The 25,967-nt window shown below is 37.4% G+C and overlaps 1 protein-coding gene across 2 annotated transcripts in view; it reads left to right on the top strand.

Moving 5' to 3' along the window:
* The window catches only part of SMC6 (structural maintenance of chromosomes 6), a 79,293-nt gene that overhangs the window by 8,497 nt on the left and 44,829 nt on the right, over positions 1-25,967 (top strand). For both annotated transcript variants that reach the window (XM_078444960.2, XM_078444959.2), the window contains exons 3-15: positions 1,859-1,976; positions 4,160-4,265; positions 10,302-10,438; positions 11,067-11,128; positions 14,519-14,599; positions 16,053-16,154; positions 19,005-19,124; positions 19,227-19,325; positions 22,111-22,257; positions 22,529-22,617; positions 22,798-22,962; positions 23,297-23,475; positions 24,821-25,025. In XM_078444960.2, the coding sequence (XP_078301086.1) occupies positions 1,859-1,976; positions 4,160-4,265; positions 10,302-10,438; positions 11,067-11,128; positions 14,519-14,599; positions 16,053-16,154; positions 19,005-19,124; positions 19,227-19,325; positions 22,111-22,257; positions 22,529-22,617; positions 22,798-22,962; positions 23,297-23,475; positions 24,821-25,025 (1,610 nt within the window). The remainder of the gene's footprint in view (positions 1-1,858; positions 1,977-4,159; positions 4,266-10,301; positions 10,439-11,066; positions 11,129-14,518; positions 14,600-16,052; positions 16,155-19,004; positions 19,125-19,226; positions 19,326-22,110; positions 22,258-22,528; positions 22,618-22,797; positions 22,963-23,296; positions 23,476-24,820; positions 25,026-25,967) is intronic.

Genomic DNA, 25,967 nt, shown 5'->3' with positions numbered 1-25,967 from the left:
CTGCAGGCTTCAAAATGACAATGACATGACAGATGTTCAACATCATTTATTATTGAGGAAATGCAAATTAAGAAGACCACAATGAAATGTTACAACACACCCATCAGACTGACTGAAATTAAAAACAACGACAACTTCAAATGCTGGCAAGGATACAGAGAAACCGGATCATTCATATATTGCTGGTGGGAATGTAAAATGATACTGCCACACTGAAAAATAGCTTGGCTTTTTTTTTTTTTTTTTTTTTAATTTAACACACACCTGTCTACCACATAACCCAGCATTTGTCCCAGAGAAATGAAGATATACTTTCACACAGAATTCTATACATGAATGTTTATAGCAGCTTTATTTGTAATAGCCCAAACTGAAACAACCCAGATGTCACTCAGTGAGTGAATGGTTAAATACTGTGGTACATCCATACCATGAAATACTAGTTAGCAGTGACCTCCTGATGTAGGTGACAATAGACATTTCTTTTTTTTTCAATTTTTATTTTTTTAATGTTTATTTATTTTTGAGAGACAAAGAGTGTGTGGGAGAGAGAGACAGAGCAGGAGCAGGGGAGGGATAGAGAAAGAGGGAGACACAGAATCCGAAGCAGGCTCCAGGCTCTGAGCTGTCTGCACAGAGCCTGATGCGGGGCTTGAATCCATGAACTGTGACATATGACCTGAGCCAAAGTCAGACGCTTAACCGACTGAACCACCGAGGTACCCCACAGACATTTCTATAACATTTGTGAAATGACAGTGTTCTAGAAATGGAGAACAGATTAGTGGACTGGGGGTTCAGGTGGGAGTGGATTGGGTGGGATGTGGATCAGCTATAAAAGGTGACCTAAGAGATCCTTGTGGTGATGGAAATGTTCTGTATCTTGACTGTTATCAGTGTCAGTATCCTGGTTGTGATTTTGTACCACAGTTTTTAAGATACTACCATGGGCAGAAACTGAATAAAGAATTCATAGGATCTCTCTGTATTATTTCTTACAACTGTATCTACAATTAGATCAAAATAAAAGTTTATTTTAAAAAACCTTCAACCATAATTTCTGATATTCTACTTATAAAAGGATATAAATGTTTCTGGTTTTTAATAAGATGGCATCCAAAAGAAGACAGCCAGGGAGTTTTTAAAGACTTTATTTTTTATTTATTTATTTTTTTAAAATTTTTTATGTTTATTTATTTTTGAGACAGAGAGAGACAGAGCATGAACAGGGGAAGGTCAGAGAGAGAAGGAGACACAGAATCTGAAACAGGCTCCGGGCACCGAGCTGTCAGCACAGAGCCCGACGCAGGGCTCGAACCCACGGACCATGAGATCATGACCTGGGCTGAAGTTGGACGCTCAACTGACTGAGCCACCCAGGCGCCCCAAGACTTTATTTTTTTTAAGAGTTTTTAAATGTCCCCTGGGGGACAGCGTCTGGATGTATTTTTGATTGGCACAACTTAGGTAGATGTGTGCTTCTAGCATCTACTGGGCAGAGGCTAGGGATGTTGTTAAAATTCTCAAAATCGCAAAGCAGCCCCCCTCCAACAAAAAATTACCTGACTCAAAAGGTTAGTATCGTCCATATTAAGAAACTATGTAATACAATTATTAGATCCTTTAAGGACTTGAGAATGAGTAGTTATTCATTGAAGGTTCCCATTTAATTTCATCTTACTCATTGAAGTTAAGATTATTCACTTATTATATAACTGTTTTCTTTAGTAACACTGCTGATCTTTCTCCAAATGCTTGGATGAGTATAATGAGTTTATTAGACAGATTAATAATTGTTTTCTCCCTCTGTCTCTTGCTCTCTCTCTGTTTTTTTTTTTTTTTTTTTTTTGGTTAATAGACTGCAGCAGAAGTTGGAATAATTGAGAGTATTCAGCTAAGAAACTTCATGTGTCATTCAATGCTCGGACCCTTTAAGTTTGGTTCTAACGTCAACTTTGTTGTTGGCAACAATGGAAGTAAGTGCTTTTGCCCTCCTTACTTTACTTTGAGTAGTATTTTGAAGTTAGAATGCACTAACTTTTTAAAGTAGGTGATTGTGCATGCTGATAAATCTAAGTTTGGGATCTATAAACTGTGGTCATGAATATTTTCAGTATTTGCTGCTATTCTGTACTTTAAGAAAAAATAAGTTAACTCTAGGTTCATTATTTATGTAGTAGGAATAAACATTTCCTACTTATTGTTTTGACTCCTTTTACCTTGGTGTTCATACCATAGAAGAGTGGACAAGCTAGCCTCATTGTGATTAAGGCAGCCCTGTGTCTTACATCTATTAAATGTTATAATGGAGCACAAGTATAGTGCCATGGGAATCCAGACCAGAAAGAAACTATTTCTCACTGTGGCCAATGAAAGCTTAAGGAGGAGGTGGTATTTATGGTGGCACTTGAATGAAAATTATAGATTCTTTAGGCCTCATTGGGGAAGAGGAGGCTGAGATGTTCCAGGCGAAGATTGCTTATTACCAGAGGTTTGGAGGGGCAGAAATAGATGTGCATGGATGATGGTGAACAGCCTCATATGGCTTTATCATATCCTACATGGTAGGGAGGGGCAGAAGCTGATGCTGGAGGGGCCTGTCGTAGGTGATACTGGTGAGGATCTTGAATGCCACGATAAAGATTTTGGTGTTTTATTCAGAAGTCAGTGGAGAACCAATTACAGTTTGTCAGTAAGGGATGACATGGTCAAGATTTGTGAAACAAAGTGGCCACATTGTGGAGAATGGATTAGAAGGGGAGAGGCATGGAGGTTAGAAAGACCAGTTATGCAGCTTTTGTGATGGACCAGCCAGGCATGAGCTGTCGACAGCTTGACTGACCAGTACATGGAGAGGAAGCTTGCCAGAGTCTATGGCTGGTGACGGTGCTAGAACAGGATAGTAGGTGAATGCAGCTCCACATTCTGCTTAGTTGTTCTTTGTTTCCCCTGCTGTATATTCAGTCCAGAGGAAAGTGTTTTCAGAAGGAGAGAATGGACAGAGGGATTAGTGCTACTGGGAGGTCCCACAGGACAAGAAGTAAGGAAAAACTTGTGGGTTCTGCAATTAGGTCTTTTCTTCTTTTTTAACTTTTGAAATAGTTATTTTATTACTAAAACTTAGAGAAGAAGAAATAATGCAAATAGTGGAGGCAGTGAATTTGGAAACGAAGTTGAGATTTAGAACAGAGACTTGAAAGGCATTCGAGTAACTAAGTCAGGTTAGCCAGTGGTGAATTTTGGTTAATTTAGGGTATGTTGTGGGAAATGATGGGCTGGTAAGAGTTGATTGAATTGGTTGATTGTGGAGTTCAGAAAATGATTGCATATTCTGGGTAATTGTTTAGATATTGAAATTTCAGCTTGTGTTATTTTATATGTTAGAGTCAAAAGAAGTATACTTTTCAGAAAGTTAGCAAATGAATAATCAAATTAGGAATAAGAGTTGTCAAAATATTACATAGAAACATTTATCTGTATGACTGATGATTTTTTTTCATATTGAAGTTCATTTATTCATTCAATAAATACCAGAGTGCCTATTATGGGCCACTATTGGCTGTATCACGTTGAATAAACCAGACAACGTCCTGTCCCTGTGGAGCTTGCTTGCATTCAGCGGTTGTTAAAAATAGTTTCTGGCTTCTGTGAATTTGTGGAAAAGTAAATCATACCTAAATTAGAATAAAATGATAATTTTATTATAAAATTAATTTAATTTATTTAAATTAATTTAATTTATTATTAAATTTATTATAAATTATAAATTATGATAAAGATTAGATAAATTCAGTACCTATGTGTAATTAAAAAGATAACCTCATTTAATAGGCTGATGGACCAAGATGAAACAATGAGCATTTTAGGTTGGAAAGATATCAACCTTTTTTTTTTTTTTTAATTTTCTTATTAGTGGCAAAAATTTGAGTCCTGAATTATACTAATTTTTTTTCTAATTGCAACAGCTAAATATTTCATGATATCTACAATTCTTTTTTTAAGATTGCTGAAAGAAAATGGTAATCGAAGTGTAACACTTCATTTCAGGGTTAGAACTAATTTACATTTTCATTCAGAAATCTTTTTACATCAAATTGTGGGAGCCTCTTCTTTTCTCTCTCCTTAATGAATGTGATTTCATCAACACCTGTTTCCGTAGGTGGGAAGAGTGCAGTGCTCACAGCTCTCATAGTTGGTCTTGGCGGAAAAGCAGTCGCTACCAATAGAGGCTCTTCTTTAAAAGGTTTTGTGAAAGACGGACAGAAGTAAGTGTTTGCTTTCTACATGTATTTTCCAGTTCCTTAGTAAGAAGCGGCTGCTTTAGATTCCCAGTTCATGTAAACATGATAGGAAGTGAATTGGCTTCCCAGAACTGAAACGGAAGAGTCCCATCTTTCCATTCCTTTCTTTTCTCCCTGTTGCCAGTATGGCCCACTGTTGCCTGTTCAGCTCTCCAGAAGGAAAGCTCGCGTAAAGTACTGCCATGTGCCTGCCCTCTTACACTCTTGTTTCTATTACCTTTTTGGAGGAAAGAACAAGCAATGATGAATCTATGTACTTCTGTTTATTTTATTTTATTTTATTTTTTTAATGTTTACTCTTTTATTTTGAGGGAGAGAGGAAGTGCACACAGTTGCACGCACAAGCTGGGGAGGGGCAGAGAGGGGGGAGAGAGAATCCCAAGCAGGCTCCATGCTGTCAATGCAGAGCCTGACATGGGGCTCAGTCTCAACCATGAGATCATGACCTGAGCTGAAATCAAGAGTTGGACACTTAACCAGCTGAGCCACCCAGGCGCCCCACTATGTACTTCTACTTAAAGAGATATTTATAAACATTGGACTTTCCTTGCTCTTGATCCAAACCCAGCCTGAATAAGTTCATGTTGGTGTGTTACAGGCAAAAGCAGAGTCAGCAACCAGCCAGGGGTCCCCGCACAAAATTTCTGCCTCCAGTTCACTAAGAATTCCAAAAAAGTATTCTAGTGTCTTTGATTTTCTGTCCTTTACTCAGGTGGTTTGCAAGTGGATTTGATTTGAGGACTACACCCACACGTCTGTTTGTGGTCCATCTTGACTCTTGGAAAATGGTCATAAAACTGCCTTCATTCACTCTACACCTGTATTTCTTCTTGATATAACTTGCCTTCATGTAACTTCATATAAATTGCCCAATTTGGATCATCATAGACTTAGGGCCTTTTGCCCATTAGGAGCACTCTTCAGGCCGGTCTCCTTATTCTTATTACTGCCTCGAATAACTCCGAAGGGGTCCTTGCGTCTCCTAAAAACTAGAAGTCCCAAACTGTTCTGCTGGCTCGCAGAGTGAGGCTGCTCCCATTGCTCAGTGCTCCTTTGCACACCCCATGCCCAGAACTTCTGGAACTTTGATAATTAGCAGTGAGATCTTTTTTCTCATATAACAGACTTTCCTTCTGCTCAATGTTCTTTCCGTTTAACTTCAATTTTATTACTAAAAAACAGAATAGGGACGGGATGTGAACCAGGATTGCAGTTTTCTCATGTATTTCTCAGAAAGCTGTAAGAATATTAACCCAAGCCGGGGTTCCAAGTGGACTCAGGAGAAGGGAGGTAAAGATACACGGAAAACATTCCCCATGCTGTATGGCCGTGGAAAATAACTATTCGGTAACAATTCTCCAGCATATTTTCTGTCTCTCCTTATCTTATTTGGGCTGCAGCTCAGCAAGGTCTTCTCCCCCTTCCATAGTCCGCAACCAAATGATCTCTGAAATCAAAAATTAGCTATTCTAACCTTTTTAATGGCTCCAGCTCTGTTTCAATTCATTACACTTAACTATACATTTCTTAGTTGTCTAAACAGTCACCTAGCCTACCTAGTCAGATAACACATTGATCTTTCAGATAGAAGCTTCAGGAAAAGAAATAATTTTTTTCTGTAGCCCTAATTGTTTTATATCTCAATAAATAATTTTTTGTTTTTTTTGTTTTGTTTTGTTTTTTTCCATTTGAGAAGTATCTGGACCAAAGCAGAAACTTCTTTCTGAGACTTGTCTTCAGAATACCATTTTTAAAAAGAAAGGAAAAGGCCAGCTTACACAGATCACCAACTTTTAAGGACACAGCTGCCTAGAGGAAATTAATATATTTTAAATAGTTAATAACAGTTAAAAGCCTTAACCTGAACTCAGTCTCCTTTTTACAGACCTTGACTGAAAAAGTAGCTTAAAAACAGCTTTTCCAAACCCACTACTATTTCCCTAGTCATCCCCTTCTGTTTAAAATACTTGATATCTGTGAATCTCTTCATATTTTATAATCTCTGATTCTGTCATCATTTTTTACAGATTCACCTCATGGAGCTTTGCAGTTCTAGTCTTAAGTCAGTTCTACATCTAAGATTTGCGTGTCTGCTCCATTTTCCCTGAAGGAAGTCTGTCTGGCACAGGTTTGGGAGAGTCCTCAGGACTCTCCTTCCCTCCATGTCAAACATTACACTCCCCGTTGGTAGCACCTGGGCTCAGTCTTGTCTTGTTTGGGGTTTTAGCTCTCTGGAGCAGTCTTGCCTAGTGAGATTTGGAGAAGCCAGAGAACCCTGCCCTGAGACACTCTGCCTGGGGGTCACCTCTCTGTCGGCTACCAGCTCTTTACAGTGGTGGTAAATTAATTCACCTAATACAACTTCTCCCATGGAAACCTCTGTCAGTGCCCCAAGGTCTCATGGCCCTCACTATTCAGGTTCTTTTTGAACATATTTAGTTCACTGTTCCCTCCCTTGGCTTTCTAATACTAGCCCTGGTTGCCTTGGCATCTGACAGCTGCAGCATTGGGAGTGAGTTATGGAGGGACAAAAACTCTTACTCCTGCTGTACATTGCTGATGTATTTAGTCAAGGCTACAGAACTTAACTGCAGATGAGCTGGCTATTCAGAGACAGAGCAGATGCATCATATTTTTGTATGGTTCGTGCCTTGTTCGTGCCTATGTTCCTGCTGCTTCCAGGTACCTCTGTGCAGATAGACTTTTCCAGGGTTGAGAAAGAAGCCAAATTCTTTCTGTGGCACTGCTTGTTTGTGATGTCATTCTAAAAGAACTCTTCACTTAAGGATTTCCTGTATTTACAGACATTGGGTTCCCTGGCTCTTGACCCAAATTGAGAATTAGCCACATTAGTAGCCGAGGAGACAGCAGTTAGTGCCCAGCAAAGGTGTCCCTGTCTCCTGGTACAGTTACTAGGAGGCTTTTCTCTTAAACCTTAATTTTTTGAAAAACTTGCTTTTCTTTATTCAGTTCACATCGCAACAGAATACCAGTGCCTCCGAAGTTCTCACAATACTAAAGGTAGCTATTAAATACACAGAGTAGCTAGGAATGAAAATAATAAAATATACGTTTGCTAATCAAGAGAGATGTTTGATGATTCAGAGAGGAAACATATATAATCACTTTATTTTTAAAATGTTTTCATGAAGTACATTCACTTAATATAGGTAAACATACGAGTTAATGAAAAAAAAAATTTTATTCTGTATTGTGGGCAGCTGCCCTTCCCCTATTACACTTTAGTTAACGGTTTTCAACTTTGACTGTTCATTAGAATCAACTGGAGAGCTTTTAAAAATTCCATTAATTGGGGCACCTAGGTAGCTCAGTAGGTTAAATGTCTGACTTTGGCTCAGGTCATGATCTCATGGTTTACAAGTTTGAGCTCCATGTCGGGCTCTGTGCTGACAGCTCAGAGCCTGGAGCCTGCTTCAGATTCTCTGTCTCCCCATCTCTACCTCTCCCCTGCTCATGCTCTGTCTCTGTCTCTCAATAATAAATGTTAAAAAAAAAACCTCCCATTAATTACAACTTGTCTGGAGTATATCTGTCCTAATTGGGTATTTCTGATTTAAACACACACACACACACACACACACACACACACACACACACACAGCACACAGGGGCGCCTGGGCGGCTCAGTTGGTTAAGCATCCAACTCTTGATTTCGACTCAGGTCATGATCTCATGGTCATGAGATCCAGCCCCGTGTGGGTGCTGGATGTAGAGTCTGCTTAAGATTCTCTCTCTCTCTCTCTCTCTCTCTCTCTCTCTCTCTCTCTCTGCCCCTCTCCCGCTCATGTGCGCTTGTGCACGCACGCCTTCTCTCTCTCTTTAAAAAAAAAAAACAACAAAATACACACACCCCAGCCCACTTAGGGTAGCTTTAGAAAACGAGATTTAGGGGCGCCTGGGTGGCTTAGTCAGTTAAGCGTTCGACTCTTGATTTCGACTCTGGTCAAGATTTCACGGTTTGAGTTCAAGTCCTGCATAAGGCTCTGCACTGACAGCACAGAGCCTGTTTAGGATTTCTCTTCCTCTCTCTCTGCCCCTATTCTCTGCTCTCTAGCTCTCTCTGAAAATAAATAAATAAACATTTAAAAAAAAAAAGGGAGATTTATTGTAAAAATTCAGGGATTTGTATATTAGAAGCTGCAGGAGCGAAGAAGTATAGTTGGGTCTCATGAGTAACTGGTACTCAGAGACCTCAGAACCAAGGATCTTTTGTCTCTGGGCCTTTCTTTTCTGTGTCTATGGCTTTTTCTCTGTATTTTTGTTTCTAGGCCTCTGTCTGCCTCTCCCTTCCTTTGGGTCCATGCGGCAACCCTTCTGTTCCACCTCCCTCACCCCCTTGTATAATGGGCTGTACCGTATTGTGCTCCCTTCCCTCTGTCTCCTTATGACAGGTGTGTGGGTTTGTGAGGAGTGTGTGTTCTCTACCTTACAACTTAGCCAAGTCTTCATTACTCTGTGTCTTTGTTTGTGCAGTCATCCAGTCATCCACGTCTAACTGTCTTAGTCTTTGGGGCTGTGTACATTCTCTGTGTCTGATTTACTGCCAATATCTGTGGGTGTGTCTCTTTCACTTGGTCTAGGTGGTTTTCTAAGAGGTTATCTGTTGTGTGCTCTTGCTTCTCTCTGTAGCCTCTGCACATGTTCTGCTTGCTCATCCGAGTATAAAGCCCCAAATTGGTTTCTCTAGTCCTCAGAGGCTTCAGGGAATCACCAGCTCTTAACGTGGTTGTGCCTTCATTTGAGTTTGTTTTTAAAACTTCATTGTGAAATAATTTAGATTTATGGAAGTGTTGTAAAGATAGTACACTTTCCTTTATACCCTTCATCTAATTTCCCTTAATGTTGACATCTCAAGTAACTAAGGTTACTCTTTCTGAGTTTGAATCAGATTTCTATATTTAGCTCCATCCCTGGAGGGCAGGGTGAGGACTGATCAGGCTACTAAGCCCTGTCTTTCTGCTCAGGCTCTGGTGAAGAAGAGGGTGACTGGAGCAGGAGGTAACAAAACCCTTCAGTATGTCTACTGTAATATCAGTTTACAGTGAAGTTTATCTTGAGTATTTTTTTCTGCATTTCCTGCAGATGGGAACAGTTTGGGAATCTGATTATAAATTCATGAAAACAAGTTCTATTAAAGATTTCATTTAATTACTAGTTAAAGCAGTTTTGCGTTAAAGGGCTTTAGCATTTTGGGAGATGTTCACCTGAATCAGAAAAAAATATTGATTGCTTTTACGTTTAAGGAAATTATGAGTGTGTATATAGTAATATACTTCCTTAACACTTTTTGTTTTTCTACCAAGTCTTATTTTTTAAAAAAAAAGTAGAAAAATAAAGATTGATTTTTTTTTCCTGTATAAAAATGTGCATGGCTATAAATGCTCTAAACTTGTTTAAAACTTTAAAAATAATTCCTTTATAATATCAATAGAATTTCAAGAAATTCTGAGCTTCCGTTTACATTTCTTGGTATCAAATACTTTCATTTTTTTATTGCCATACATTTGAAAGATGAAAGTTGCTTCATTTGATTCTAATGTTCTTGGAAGATGTTATTATTTCCCCATAATTGTTACTTCATCATTCTTAAGGGATTGCTGTCAGCATGATGCTTTATTTTATAGTCAGACAGTGTAGTATTCCATGTTGCCTATAAAAGGTGTATAACTTATCTGCATGATTTGAAACAACCAAAATTTTAACGGGTTTTATGTGACCGTGGTATTTCTGTTATGGATAGAAGAGTCAGTATTTCCACAACTCTTATTCTCTCTTTTTTTTTTATTAGGCGTGGTATATTTATTAGGCGTGGTATATTCAGCATTATTCTGTAGTAGCCTATCAGCCATCAGCTACTGGTATAAAGCTACTTTTCAAATGAATTAGGCAAATTATTTTGGAGGTTTTGAAAATTCTAGTAACCTAGTATTGAAATTGCACTGTACCTTCATGTGACTTACCTTAACCTTCTTGCTTTAGCTCAGCAGATATCTCAATAACATTAAGGAACAGAGGAGATGATGCCTATAGAGCAAACGTGTACGGTAACTCTATAGTTGTGCAACAACACATCAGCATGGATGGAAGTCGATCTTATAAACTAAAAAGTGAAACAGGTTTGTTATGAATGTCTTTTCATTTCATATAAAATATTAGTAAATGTTCAGTTAAACAGTGAAGTGATTGCTTAGATATTCATCAAAAGGGCATTTCTTCCTAATCTCTTGAAACCTTTCTCATGTCAGATCATGGGTTGGTTGCATGTATGTGTACATGCACATGTTTATGTACATACATATATACACAGAGTTGTTTCATCCCAGGACATTGGACAGCAGAACCATGATTATCAGAGTTTGGGTCCACTTGAAACAGGCTGTGCCATTTCGTCCTCACCCGCAGACCTCCTTTCACCCCTGTAGTTGCTAGCACATGTGGAAAGATGTGGTTCGCAAAAGGTGGGGAAAAGGTTCGCAAAAGGAAGAGGAGGCAAAGAGGTAGGTGAGAAGGAAGAGCAAGCGTTTAGCTAATGGGAAGAAGAGAAGCACCATCATGGTGTCCGCGCTTCTTCCTCTGCGTGCTTGGGTCATGATTACCGTAGTGGCCAGCTCTCTCAGATGCGTGCGTATTCTTGATGACATCACAAAAATAGTAATGCTTATATTGGTAAATAATTGCTTCATTTTTCTCTGTATTTTTGCCCTAAAAACAGTCTGGTCATTTGTATGTGTTTCTCTTAACCAGGCACCGTGGTTTCTACTAGAAAAGAAGAGCTGATTGCAATTCTTGATCATTTTAACATACAGGTAATTGCTAAATCTGCATTCCTGATTGATGCAACTGGTCACTTTTTCATAAGCTGTCATTTGCAACGTCAAAAGAATTCAGATGGGCTCATATGAGTAAATTGACCACAGGAGGAACATGTACAACTACTGTTAGTGACATTGCTTAAAATTTGCTAATTCAGCAGGAGTTTTCAATGCCTAATATCACACTCGTATTTTGACAGAGCAGTCAAGAACATGTAGTCTGCACCAGTATGGGATAGAACTGATGTTCATAAAAGCTATACAGTTTCTTTGCTTTCTGTTGCCCTAGGCTCCCTAAGCTCAGTTGCTAAGTCATTATAGAAAGGAAATTTATTCCAAAAAAATAAAGCATTTCTTTATGTATTTTGGAGTTCTTGATCATAACTGCAGGAGGTGTGTCAAGTCCTTTCTGCTAAGATAACTTTGAGTAATTAGAAATAGAGCATGTAGTCTTATGATGTGAGCACTGGAATTATCCTGGGCGGTCATCTGATTCACCTATATTTTGTAGGTGAGGAAGGAGCTAGAAAAAGTAAACGTACACCTACAGTCGTCTAGGCATGCTTGCTGGTAGAGCCCGGATTGGGATCCAGGCATCCCTGTTACATTCTGATGTACTACCCTGCCTTATTCCGGGACGAAGAACACCAAGACTAGTCACCAAGGGAAAAGAACAATTACAAGTCTAGGTATCTTTGCCAGTTTGGTTCAGAACAAAGCTATCCAGAAAAACTTTCTGTGATGGTAGAAATATTCTGTAGTATGCTATTCAGTGGGGTAGCCACTGGCATCTTGCTCTTGAGCACCTGAAATGTGCGACTGAGAAATTGAGTGTTTGATTTTATTTAATTTACTTAAGTGTAAAAAGCTCCATGTGGGTAGTGGCTTCCATGTCAGGCAACAGAAATTTAGAAAAATACTTATTAAAATCTGAAGAAAAGCAGACACATCAAATAAATTTGAGGCTAGAATGCAGGACAATTTTAAAGCAAAATCAGGAAAACCAAACGTATATGGAATCATAGATGTTTGGGAGGATCTTGGAGGGCATCCAGTAGATTTCTCACACTCCGTACTTACCCTGTGTGGAATCCTTCACTCTTCAGCAACTACTTCTAAGTGGATTGTGATGGAGGAATCACTTCTGCCTGAGGCTTCTGATTCCTTCTGTGGACAACTCTATTTATCAGAAAGAAAAATTATGGGAAAGTTGAATTAAGCCTGTTCTCTAAGTTCCCGCTTCCTTGGGGAATGTAAAAACATGTTTATTTCTTTTGAAATATGTAAAGATTGTTACAACTCTTCTAGTCCTCTTCTAGTATGATGCAGTTACTAAAGGTTCATTTATCAAAATATAGAAGGTCTAGAGCTGCACTTACCTGTATAATAACCATAGCTACGTGCGGGTATTAAGCACTTGAAATGTAGGTAGTCCAAATTGTGATGTACTATAGTGTGAGAGACATATGAGATTTTGAAGAGTTACTGCAAAGGAATAATTCAATTTTTATATAGGTTATATGTTAATTGATATTTTAGACTAGAAATATATTAAAATTGATTTTCCCTGTTTATTAATATTGCCACTAGCAAATTTAAAATTATCTGTGTGATTTGCATTATGTATCTATTAGACATTGGTGGCCTAGAATAACCAAGTGGGAGGAGAATATTTAATGTCTTTAAGTACCTGATTATTTTGTCCCCTGTGCCTATTCTTCTTATCCTTTCTCTGAAGTTTACCCGTTTGTGCTTGCCTTTTGCTTGTTCTAGAGTCTCGACAGGTAAAGCTACAAGGTTCTTACATAATCCCTAGAGTAGGGTAGGAACTAGGAATCCCATTTCAAAAACAATCAAAAAGTTGTAGACAAAAGAATGTAAGTTTTGGTGAAGTTAACTGATTCAAAGTTGGTTAAAATGTCTTGTCATTAAAGACTAGAACATTAGGTCTTGTTTTTAAGAAGTCAAATGGAATGTGAAATGAAGATATAGGGCAAACTTTGTAAAAAATATGGGGCAGTCTGTGTGGCCTACCTATATAATAGTAGTGATAAAAATAATAAAAAGTGGCATGTAGAAGTTTGGTTTTTGTTTTTTTAATTTGAGAGAAAAAGTGGAGAAAGGGCAGAAGAAGAGAGAGAATCTTAAGCAGGCTTCATGCCCTGTGTGGAGCCCAATGCGGGGCTCAATCTCACCACCCTGAGATCATGACTTTGGCTGAAATCAAGAGTCAGACACTTAACCAACTGAGCCACCCAGGCACCCCTGTAGAGGTTTCTTTATAACTGCATAAATGGTTTTGTTATCTTAGAAGACCCCACATTTTACAGATGGTAAAATGAAGGAGTTTAAATTTTTTTTCATTTATACTGGTCCTGCATATTCCATAACTTTCAAACCGTATTATTTTCTAGTATGTAAATTATTTTCTTATTAATGCCAAAGACATAAATGAGTAATGACCTTGAATTTTTCTGAAGCAAGTTATATGTTTTTTAAACTTTTTCACCGGTACTTTGATGAGTTACTGTACTTTACTGTTACTTTAACTGTACTTTAACTTGCTAGTTACAGATAGTTTAATTCAAGCAATAGCTTATTTTAAATGACTCCTCCTCCAAAAGGTAGAAATAACTCCAGCATTTCGATTTATTTTATAATATCTTCATGAAGAAATAACAAATCTGAAAGAAAAATAATCACTACTTGTCATCATAATTCCTATTAGAAATAACCAAGTTGGGAGCTGCCTGGGTGGCTCAGTCGGTTAAGCAGCCAGCTCTTGGCTCAGGTCATGATCTCACCGTTTGTGAGATTGAGCCCTGTGTCAGGTTCTGTATTATACTTGAGATTCTCTTGCTACTTGGGATTCTCTCTCTCTCCTCTCTCCCTGCCTCTCCCACTGTGTTCTTGCTCTCTCTCTCTCTCAAAATAAACATTAAGAAATAACAAAGTTGGACCTTTTGTATTTAGTTGGAGAAACTAACTTGCCCAGGGCAACACAGGGGGTGAGAGACAAGAACCCAAGTCAGCTGGGAGCTTTATTCACTGTTGTCTGATTTTAACCAGTAGCATAGGAGTGATATTCTATAAAACAGGTGAAAGAAGTAACAACTTTCTAATAAAAATACTTCTTCAGAGATTTCTTGTGCCCTCATATAGTGGCAGAAAAATTTTGACTATGCTATTTATTTTAGTATCATGAAATATTGAAATATTTTCCCTACATTAATAACTAACATTTTTTCTTTGTGTATTTACCCTAATACCCTAACCTTAGCCTTCTTGATGACGCCATGGGTGAATTGTATTCTGTATTTCAGTCGGTTTATCTTAAGTCGTCAAAATGAAATAATCAGAAATAATCTTTCTTATTTATTTCAGGTGGATAATCCAGTTTCTGTTTTAACACAAGAGATGAGCAAGCAGTTCTTGCAGTCTAAAAATGAGGGAGACAAATACAAAGTAAGGAACACCAAAATAAATATGAATTTATCAAAAAAGAATATATTTCTAGATTAAGCATATATACTGAATATAACTTTTGCTCATGTTATAAATACTGAGTTTTTAAAAAATGTTTATTCTTTTTTTTTTAAATTTTTTTTAACGTTTATTTATTTTTGAGACAGACAGAGACAGAGCATGAACGGGGGAGGGTTGGAGAGAGAGGGAGACACAGAATCTGAAACAGGCTCCAGGCTCTGAGCCATCAGCCCAGAGCCCGACGCGGGGCTCGAACTCACGGACCGCGAGATCGTGACCTGAGCTGAAGTCGGACGCTTAACCGACTGAGCCACCCAGGCGCCCCAAAAAATGTTTATTTATTCTGAGAGAGAAAGAGAATGATCAGGGGTGGGGGGGGGAGAGAGAGAGAGAGAGAGAATATTCCAAGCAGGCCTAGCACTGTCAGTGCAGAGCCTGGTGCAGAGCTCGAACCCAAGAGCCATGAGATCATGGCCTGAGAGGAAATCCAGAGTCAGAAGCTTAACCGACTGAGCCACCTAAGGGTCCCTTGAGGTTTTTTTTTTGTTTTTTTTTTTTAAAGCCATTGATTTATAGTAATAGTGTAGGGCTAATTTAGGAAAGTTCTAAGTAGGTATGATAGAAATGTAATTTTCATGGTAAATTCTTGCTTTCACTCTTTGGCTCTGAATTCTGAGAGAGAACGGATTATTCTAAAATTAATCTTTGGGGCGCCTGGGTGGCGCAGTCGGTTAAGCGTCCGACTTCAGCCAGGTCACGATCTCGCGGTCCGTGAGTTCGAGCCCCGCGTCAGGCTCTGGGCTGATGGCTCGGAGCCTGGAGCCTGTTTCCGACTCTGTGTCTCCCTCTCTCTCTGCCCCTCCCCCGTTCATGCTCTGTCTCTCTCTGTCCCAAAAATAAATAAAAAACGTTGAAAAAAAAAAATTAAAAAAAAAAAAAAAATAAAATTAATCTTTAAGAAAATTAAGAGGAATGATTGGTCATGCATAACAACCTTTAAACTTAACTTAAATTATAAAACTAGCCAAGTATTTGACTTCTACTAAAACTTATGCTGTAACTTTTGAATGGATTTCACTATTTCCTTTTCTAAAAATTTAAGATGTGTAAAGATCAAGGATATGGATGTTTTCTCTTTTTTTCATACTTGCTTAAAGAATGAAAGAATAGTGAACGTGAGTTTTTAAGATGGTATTATTATCACACCAAAAGTGTTTTCTTACATAGGCTTTTAAGAGTTCTTTCAAGTAAATGTGTAGATGTGAACAGAGTAAGTGAAATAAATTTGGGGTCTGAAAACATGTTCTTTTGTGTATATGTGTACTTGCTCAAGATTGTTTTTAGTGTCTTTTTACATAATTAGTCCACAATTTTTTTTTTACAGTTCATGGAAGTTTACAGACTCCTAATTGTGTTTTCCTTATTGATACAGTTCTTTATGAAAGCAACCCAACTTGAGCAGATGAAGGAAGATTATTCGTACATTATGGAAACAAAAGAAAGAACAAAGGAGCAGATAAATCAAGGAGAAGAGGTTTGTAAACACTTGATGCAAATATTTTTGAGGTCAAATTGCTATAGTACCTATAAGATAAATGGTACTGTAAAATTACATACTTATATATAAATACGTAGCTATAGAAAACTAATAACACTTTCATGGTACTCTATGAAATATACGAAGGGTGGTTTTTATATTCAGGGTATTTTATTAGCCTTTACTTTGTTATGTAATAATGGGCATGTACCCATTTTCCTCTGTTAAGTTATAAACTAGAGGACAGGGCAATATTTTACATACTTATGCCTGGATATATGACTTACTGGTTCTACAATAAGGTATCACTAATTCTCACTATAAGTCGTTTGAAAACGGTAGTATTTCTTATGATGGCAAAAGAAGCACAAGCCTCAAGCTGATATTAAACGTATTAAATGCACATGTAATTATATATGGTAGATAAGTATTTCATCACAATGGTAAATTGTTAACATTCATTAAGCACTGATAGCTTGGTGGCAACTGTCACATCTGTACTTGCCAGGTTAGCAGCTGTGCATATCTGTGTGAATTTGAAATTACTCAAGCCAGCATGACTTACTTAAATTTGTTTTTACATCTGCTGTATTTTGTTTTTATACTTTCTTCTTCAGATTCCTGAAGATCCAACCTTCTGTCTGATAATCAGAGACCTCAAAGTCATAAGGCTTACGTTTGAGCCTTTCGTCCAGTACATTAAGTCCACCAATTTTTGTGTGATTCTGTATCTTATTCTTTTGTTAGTCAGTTTCATACAACCAGTTCAGCTTTCAGCTGTTTCTTAGCTTGTGCTTTTGACACAGAATTGTACTAATGATTGCTCCAGGTCACCTTTAGTTAGGTGTCACACTGGCCCTTTTACTTCAAGTTTTCAGGATTGCATATGTAAAATTAGGTCTGTGGCTGTATGAAAACTTAAAAAGCAAGGATGGGTATATTTATTTTTATTCCCCACATTGTCCCTTTAAACCGCAGGTATGTGGTAGTGTACAAGGAGGCACTGTAAACCACAGAATTAATACAGCACATTTTCTTGGAGTATCAGTGTTATTGGGGAAAGGAAATATTTGCATATTCAGAAAAAAGTAAAAGTATATGTTACATTTATTATTTTTAAAATAATAAGTCAGGACTTTGAAGAAATTTGTTTGCTTTAGACAGTGGGGGGGGGTTAAACACCCACTCTCTCCATGGTATACTTTGTTATCAACTAGTAAAGATATTTTAATTATGAAGTTAAAGAAGCACTTCCCTATATCATGTAGCAGAGTTCCGTATGTATAATGTGCACTTAATAAGAACTTTTTTCTAATTAATTAATTAAATATTAATTAAATATCCTGTATTCTTAAACTCTGGATTTAAATAGCTAAATCTATAGGAAGAACTTTATATTCTCAAAATAAACTCCGAATTTGAATAACTAAATCTATAGGAAACAGTATGTGAAGGTTAGAAACTAGAAAGCATTCGGCCAACAAATAATAAGTTCCACTGTGTGCCTCCTGGCATTGTGCTTTGTCCGTGGCCATAAACAGCCAATATATACCAGGGCTTGAGGGCTCGTGGGGTCATAGACCTAACTACTCAGCAGGAACCAGATGGTAAATAACTGAGTATGGTGGTCACTACTAAAGGACTTATTTGTGACTGGGTTTGTGCAAAAGCACTTAATAGGGTATTAGTGCTGGGGTGTAGGGACTCGGGAAGGGTGGATTTGTTAAGGCTTATGTCTAAGATGAGAAATGAAGGATGAACAGTGCCAGGAGAGGGATGGTGAGAGGAGGGAAGCAGTCTCCAAGAAATAAAAATGATAGTGGAAGGGAGTCAGTGAAGAGGATAAAGTGGAAACAAAGATGAAAAGATGGGATGAGAAATGAAGTAATTTAGACCTCCCAAGAAGGCAGAAGCAAGTGGTCGCATCCAAAAGGTATAGATAGGGGGTGTAGCTCAGGGGTAGAGCATTTGACTGCAAAAGGTATAGGTAGATGGGGACTGGACTCAGTGTAATGAAGGCCCCTCCTCTTCAGTGTAAGGAAGCTGTGACTGCGTTAGGTTTGTAGATAAGGCTATTGGAAGTTGGAGTTTCCATCTGATGGCCACTAAATTCCCTGAGGTAGGAGGCAGGGAGAATCAGTGAGGATTAGCACAGGGGCATGTGTGTGAGGTGTGAAGAGAGTGATAATGGATTGAAATAATCCTGGAAATTGGGAAAGTGACTTGTAGGGACACCCTTGTAGATCTACAGTGTGAGGCCCTGGTTGAAGATGGTCAGCACCAGTGAACGGGAGAGGCCATCTATCTACCCTGGTGTACAGAATATGAAGTCTAGGAGCTACTTCAGAAGCTGTTCTAATGTCACTCTGTCTGATATTTAATGATTTTATTTACTGTTAAGCGAGAACTTAGGTTTTAAAAATTGTAGCTTACTTAGCTTTTAGGAATAAATGTCTTCTACATCTTCCATTATCTTTGGAAAGGGTGCTGGGTATACGTTGCCCAGAAGAACAGACCATTCTGTCTCTCAGATATGGTGTCAAGAGAAGCGGGAAACTGAGTTTTGTGATTTGTCTGCACTGGTGAGGTCTTAAACCCTTTGTTCCTTTGATCATCATTAGAATAGTATTTGGCCATTTTTATAGTGCAGAAATTAAGAAAATAGTTGTACCTAGTCAAAGCATATCAAAGAACCAAAAGTATTTTTATTTTCATCTTAAAAGAAGACATTTCTTTGCATATCTTTTTTAATACCATTAAGGCAGTACACTTAAAAGAAATACATTTGTAAAATGTCGTGTCTTTCTAATGTCAGTAAGAAATATTTCCTTTTTTTCTTTTTTTAAGCGACTTATTGAACTAAAACGCCAGTGTTTGGAAAAAGAAGAACGTTTTCAGAGTATTGCTGGCTTAAGTACAATGAAGACTAATTTAGAATATTTGAAACATGAAATGGCTTGGGCAGTGGTAATTTTTACTTAATTACTTATTCACTTATACTTTTAATATGCAGAATATATTTGGTTACAGTTAGTCTTCTACATGATTTACTGTGTAATTTCTTTGTAGGTCAATGAAATTGAAAAGCAATTGAATGCTATCAGAGATAATATCAAAATCGGAGAAGATCGTGCTGCTAGACTTGACAGGAAGATGGAAGAACAGCAGGTAATTGTAGTTTTTCTACTACAGATTTGGTAGTTTAATCATACGAGATTACTCATATTAGACTATTTTAAAAGACTTAACAAAAGTAGAAGTGTCAACCTATATATCTGTCTGTGTGTGAATTTATTACCTAATTTATTAGGTGAATCTGACCTAAACTTTTGTTCAAGGACTATTGTGGCAACTCTCTTTTTTAAAAGAGTGTTGTATTTGGACATGATCAGCCAGTTGAGCCCAGTGATGTCGCACTCTGAACTCGTGCTTGCAGACAATGGTACTTTGTTACCAACTAGAGATGCTACAGCCTGAAGCTTTTACTCTGGGTTCATTAGCAGTGGCAACGTAAGAAGTCTTGAGGTGCTAGGATAATAGTGAATTAGAATAGCATTAAAGTTAAGTATCATGAAGTGTAACAATTCAAAACTGAACACAATACCCAAAGACTGCTACCATAACTTACAGGGAACTGAAGTTTAGGGCCCAGAACCATCAGAAGATTCCATGTAGGTAGAACACATGTGGGACAGGTTGTTAGGTCTATAAAGTTAATTTCAAGCCGAGATCTAAGAGCCCAAGTGGAAACTATGCTATTTATGTAAGATTCAAGAAAAACCACAAGTCTTCCACTTGGGCCTAGAGGTAGAAGTTGGTTGAATGGTAAATAAAAGCAGTAATTCTCTGTTGGGGGTGTGCATGTAGACCTTTTTACCATATAGCAGATCCACTCTTTATACTTGTCTTTTCGTTCTTTTTTTTTTTAACAGCTTTATTAAGATATAATTTATATACCATACAATTCACACATTAAAAATTTACGCTTGAGTGGTTTCTTAGTATGTTCCCAAGGGTATGTAGCCAGCAGTGCAGAATTCCTCACATTGTCATGCCAGAAGTAGAAGTCCTAGCCTTTTCTTTTTTATAGATGCCCCATCTGCTCAGTGTGGCTGGCCTAACCTCATAGTATTTTGTTCTACTTACAAATTTTTGGCCCCCAAGCTTAGTTTGTAGTATAGGACGTAATATCCCCCACCTTGCTTTTTCCTGTCTCTCCTCCAGGTATGCAGATATGTTTTTTCGTTTTAAGAATTATGACATTAATCCATCAAAACAGAGATAGATATGTAAAAATAACAGAAATAAGCTGAATTTCGTACTCCCTCTTCAGGTAGTAAATGGAAGTTCAACCCACCTACTTTTCTTACCTTGGATTTTCATTTCTGCAAGAATATTCTAGAATTGTTTATTTTACCAGATTTTCCTCAGCCTCACTTCTTAGCTTATCATAGTAGAGGACTTTAGGTTACTTTTCTCTTTAGATAATCTCCAATCTGAAAATGGAATCCAAGGGTGCCTGGCTGGTTCAGTAGGTAGAGCATGCAGCTCTTAATCTTGGGGTTGCAAGTTTGAGCCCCACATTGGGTGTAGAGATTACTTCAAAATAAAATCTTTAAAGAAATAAAAGTAAAAATAATAAAATAAAAATGGAATCTAGTCTGAGTAATAGATGTTCACCTTTTTTCAAATGGGAAAAGGAGGATCTTGAGGCTTCATTATATTTCAGTTCTATAGGCGTTTGCCCCACTTAAGCATTTGGGCACTTTCTGGAGGGTAAGAACAATCTTATTTTATAATTGTATCCTTCCCATCATGTCTTACACAAAACCTCTCGTGTAGTGTATGCATGGTCATAGATTATAGAATAACTATTGAATGGAAGGATTGCAAAGAAATAGTGTCTACTATACTATCTGGCTCTTGCTGGAAAAAGTTTGCTGATCCCTGATCTAATAGTTCTCTTATTTGTCCCTTCTAATCCATTCCTTTTGTCAGTGCCCTGCTTTGGTTTCTCATTCCTTTTTGCATTGGAATATTAACTCCTTACTGATGTTGTTTCCTGTAATTTTCCCTTCACCCTGCATGTGCTTTCAAAGTGATCTAACATACAGATTTGGTTAATGTCCTCTGTCCCTGTTGTCTGGAGGGTTAAGTTGTAAGCTGATCGTTAGGAATTCACACTCTTTGACTGTTGAGGCTCAGCTCTCACCACTACGTTCTTAGTTTAAATATTTTCATTTCCCAAAGTAGGACTAGTGCCTTTCTACATGCTTTTCCATCTGCCTCTAACACCTTTCCCCAACTTTTCTCCAGGGACATTTTGATTAATCTTTCAAGTCTCAGCTCAAATGCTACTTCTGCTTTGAAGGCATTCTTGACTTTTTTGGCAGACCTCTAGGTTCTTTCTCTGTGCTTCCACAGTTCTAAATAGATATAGCCTACTTAAGCTTTATTGCGTCCAAATTGTATGATCAATTTCCATATCTGTTCTCTGATAAATTGTGCCTCTCTCCCACTTATTGTGTTACCTGAAGACCATTGTTACTGTATCTTTGTATCCCCAGAAGATAGTACTTTTGTTGGATAAAGAAATGTGGAATTAAAATTATATTTTAGAGGGCACCTGGGTGGCTCAGTTGGTTGAGGATCCAACTCTTGCTTTTGACTCTGATTGTGGGATCAAGCCCCGTGTCAAGTTCCATGCTGAGCATTAGATCTCTCTGTCTTCCTCTGACCCTCTCCTCCTCTCACACGCTCTCTCTCTCTCTCTCAAATAAAAAAATTATATTCTAGTATTTTATATAATTATGTTTGCTTACCTGATGTCTTGAGATTATTTAGTCAGAGTGAAACCAAGTTTATTATTGGATGTGAACTATATATAACTTAAAATTTGTTTCTGTTTAGTGAAGAAAATTAAAATACACTCCAAAATGTTATTTTCTTAAAGGTTAGACTTAATGAGGCAGAAAAAAAATACAAAGATATTCAAGATAAACTAGAAAAGATTAGTCAAGAGACAAATGCACGGGCACCAGAATGTATGGCACTGAAAACAGATGTTACGGCTAAGAAAAGGACCTATAATGAAGCTGAGGTGAGAGAAATTTTCCAGCCTGAAATATTGAATACTATGTATCAAATACAAATACTGTCCACTTACTTCTAAAAGGAGGGGTTTTATAATTAAGTAAGATCTGTGTTGCTTACAGATTTTAAAAAATGTAAGTTTCATGTGGCCATTTATGTACTTTGTTTTAAAAATATATTTCTGCATATATTTAGCCTCTGATTTGAAGATTTGGCAAAAGTGGATTTGAATAGGATATATATATTTATTTTATCAAACTATGTCTTATTTTTTTTAGGTTTTATATAACCGTTCTCTAAATGAGTATAGAGCATTAATGAAAGATGATGAACAGCTTTGCAAAAGAATTGAAGAACTAAAGAAAAGGTAAGATGGTTACTTTGCATTGCGCATGATTACCTCATTTTATACAACAGTGCCCTCAGTGAAATGGAGTATCAGATTTTTCCATACTATTTCTAAAGGAATTTTATTACATTGCTTTGTGGTTTTCTAAACATTCAAGTTTTTATATAACATTTTCTATTTTGGATTATTTACTGTTAGTACCGATCAATCTTTGGAACCTGAACGATTGGAAAGGCAAAAAAAAATATCTTGGTTAAAAGAGAGAGTAAAGGCCTTGCAGGATCAGGAAAGTTCAATCAATCAAGAGATTGAACAGTTTCAGCAAGCCATAGAAAAGGACAAAGAAGAACGGGTGAGAATTAAGTAAGTTTCAATATCCTTAGGATGATTATTTTTAATCACTTGAAAATCATGTAGTTTGGTGTTTATGAAGACAGAAAACATGTTTCATTGTTGGTTCATGTACTGAATAAGGTGTGTGTGTGTGTGTGTGTGTGTGTGTGTGTGTGTGTGTGTGAAGTTTTGACGACTTGTGATGATTTTTCTCCAGTAACGCAATCATTTTCAAATAAATCTGCCTTTAGTCTTTTGGGTAGCTGGGTCATTCACTGGTAGGCAGGTGTTAGGGGGGAAAGGCTGGATATTCCTGTATAATTGTAGCACATATTTCTTCTGGTTTTTTGCTTTTATTTTGTAGGCGGGAAGAACTAGATGTGAAGCATACACTGAGCTATAATCAGAGGCAACTGAAAGAACTGAAAGATAGTAAAACCGATCGACTGAAAAGATTTGGGCCTCATGTACCAGCTCTTCTTGAAGCAATAGATGACGCCTATAGGCGTGGGCGTTTTACCTGTAAACCCATAGGCCCTTTAGGTATTTGTCACCATTTGGTCAGGACACAAGGAACATTAGAAATAAGGTTTTATTTTCAGGAAAGGTTCTCTTGAATCTAGTTTTAAAAGTGTTATCAAAGGGCTGTGTAATTATATGTGGATTTTAATCGTATATATTTTAAGAAATAATAACAAAAATCACTTTAAACTTTATAATTTTCCTTTTGTATCTTTAAAGCATAAAATAGCCAAAAGCAAGATAACTTAGGATAAGTAACTATAGAGTTGAATAATCTGATTCAGATTTTTTCCTGAATGAATGAATAAATGAGTTAACTAATTTGAATATAATTGATTAGTTGGAAAATCCAGTGACATCAAGATAGAAGAATTCTCACCACCTGAGTTTTGTGTAACTTTTATAAAATGACTTATCTTTTCTTAGTTTCTATTTAGGATTTTTTCTAAGTCCTTTTTCAACTGGAAAACCTGGGTTTATTTCATTATCCCCATATATACAGAAGATTAAAAATATATACATGTCTTTTGAGTTCTCCTGAGAAATTATCTCTAATTCTGTAATATCATTAGGGGAAAATGATGCTGTAAAGATAAATATATATATTTTATTACTAAATATATTTACTGTGGAAATGTGGCATTACATACTATATTATGGTGATGTCTCTTCATGTAAATGATATGTACCTCTGTACCAGGATCTGTTTCAATGGATGAGGCATTTCTTCTCTGTTTTTATTTATTTTTTTATTTTTTATTTTTTTTTATTTTTTTTAATTTTTTTTAACGTTTATTTACTTTTGAGACAGAGAGAGACAGAGCATGAACAGGGGAGGGTCAGAGAGAGAGAGGGAGACACAGAATCTGAAACAGGCTCCAGGCTCTGAGCTGTCAGCACAGAGCCCGACGCGGGGCTCGAACTCACGAACTGTGAGATCATGACCTGAGCCGAAGTCGGAGGCTTAACCGACTGAGCCACCCAGGCGCCCCTCTTCTGTGTTTTTAAATCCTAATGTTAATCAGTTTTACAGAAAATAATAAAGGATCTGTATGTAAACCTTTTGGTTTGATATTCAAAATGCCATTCAGAGGCTGGAATAGTATCCGATTACATAGAAAGGCCTCTGCTGATTTACATTGGAATGAGTGGGACAGTTCTTTTCATAGGATTTGATGAGTTGTCTTTCCAGTGTATCCAACGGATAAGTGGGGATTTCCCATTTAGTTAACAGAAGATCTGTAATGTCATCTATACTTTATATGAAAATATTTTGAAGTCAATTATAAACTGTTATAAAAAGATAGTTACATTAATATTTCAAAGTAAGGATTTATGGGCCTTTTAATAATTTTCTCACTTTTAGGAGCTTGCATTCATCTTCGGGACCCTGAGCTTGCTTTGGCTATCGAATCTTGCTTAAAGGGACTTCTGCAAGCCTATTGTTGCCATAACCATGCTGATGAAAGAGTCCTTCAGGCACTGATGGAAAAGTTTTATTCACGAGGGACCTCACGGCCACAGATAATAGTTTCTGAGTTTCGGAATGAGATGTACGATGTAAGACACAGGTAAGGTATCACTAGTTAAGTGCCATTTCTGGAATTGCTTAATCATGTCCAAGATCAGAAAGAATTAAAAAAATTTTATGTTAACCAAATATGTAGTACTGACTTAATGAAATTTCATTAAGCCGCTTCTTTAATTTCAGCGTAGGCACTGGAGATGCATAGGTAAATAAGACCTGCTCCCTGGCCTTGAGCTCCTTACACGAGGTGTGTTGTGGGAGCCAGAACAGGGAGAGAGATGCAGTGTGGCATAGAACCAATGCTGAGGGAAGTGATACAGACCTAGGCAAATTAAGGGGTATGTGGGGGGTGTACTAACAAAGAGCTTCGACACTCATTACTCACGGTTCAACTCTCAAGGTGCTTTGCAGATCCCTTAAAGAACCGTGGTTGTTTTCTTTGATGACCGTAATAAACCTCAAGGGCCCAGTACCCAAACTGGCCTCTTTGCTAACTGCTGACTAGCTACTCACTTTACTTTTAAATATAATAACATATTTTCTAATTTAATCTTCAGCTTTGATAAAATCAGATCACAAAATGCAGATGTAGTTCAGATGAGAAAGTAATTACACATTAGATGTTAGTAGCTAGATTAGGGAAGAAATTCGAGAAAAGAGGACACAGGATTAGTCTCCTGAACTGATGAGTTTGTCTAGTGACAGACAAGGGTTAATTGCTTTGTGGGCAAATAGAATTCTATGTGCAAAACGTATGGTGGCACGGCATCATAAATTATTCTGCAAAAAAATAGCGTGTGCATTATGGATAGTAAGGGACAGATTAAAAGTGTTATTTAGGACAAAATCAATAAACCCTGTCACTTGAATGTAAGAAAACAAAAGAATTGAGGATGCCTTCCAGGTCTCTGGCTGGAGTGAGTGCCTAGCAGGTGTGTGCTTCAGGAGAAGTACAAGGAAAAAGTGGATTTGTCAAAAGAGGATA

This window comes from Panthera onca, chromosome A3 (assembly GCF_046562875.1).
Source record: "Panthera onca isolate mPanOnc1 chromosome A3, mPanOnc1 haplotype 2, whole genome shotgun sequence".
NCBI classification, from domain to species: Eukaryota; Metazoa; Chordata; class Mammalia; order Carnivora; family Felidae; genus Panthera; species Panthera onca.
Note: the sequence above shows the minus strand (reverse complement) of the source record. Positions and strands in the feature narration are given on the sequence as shown.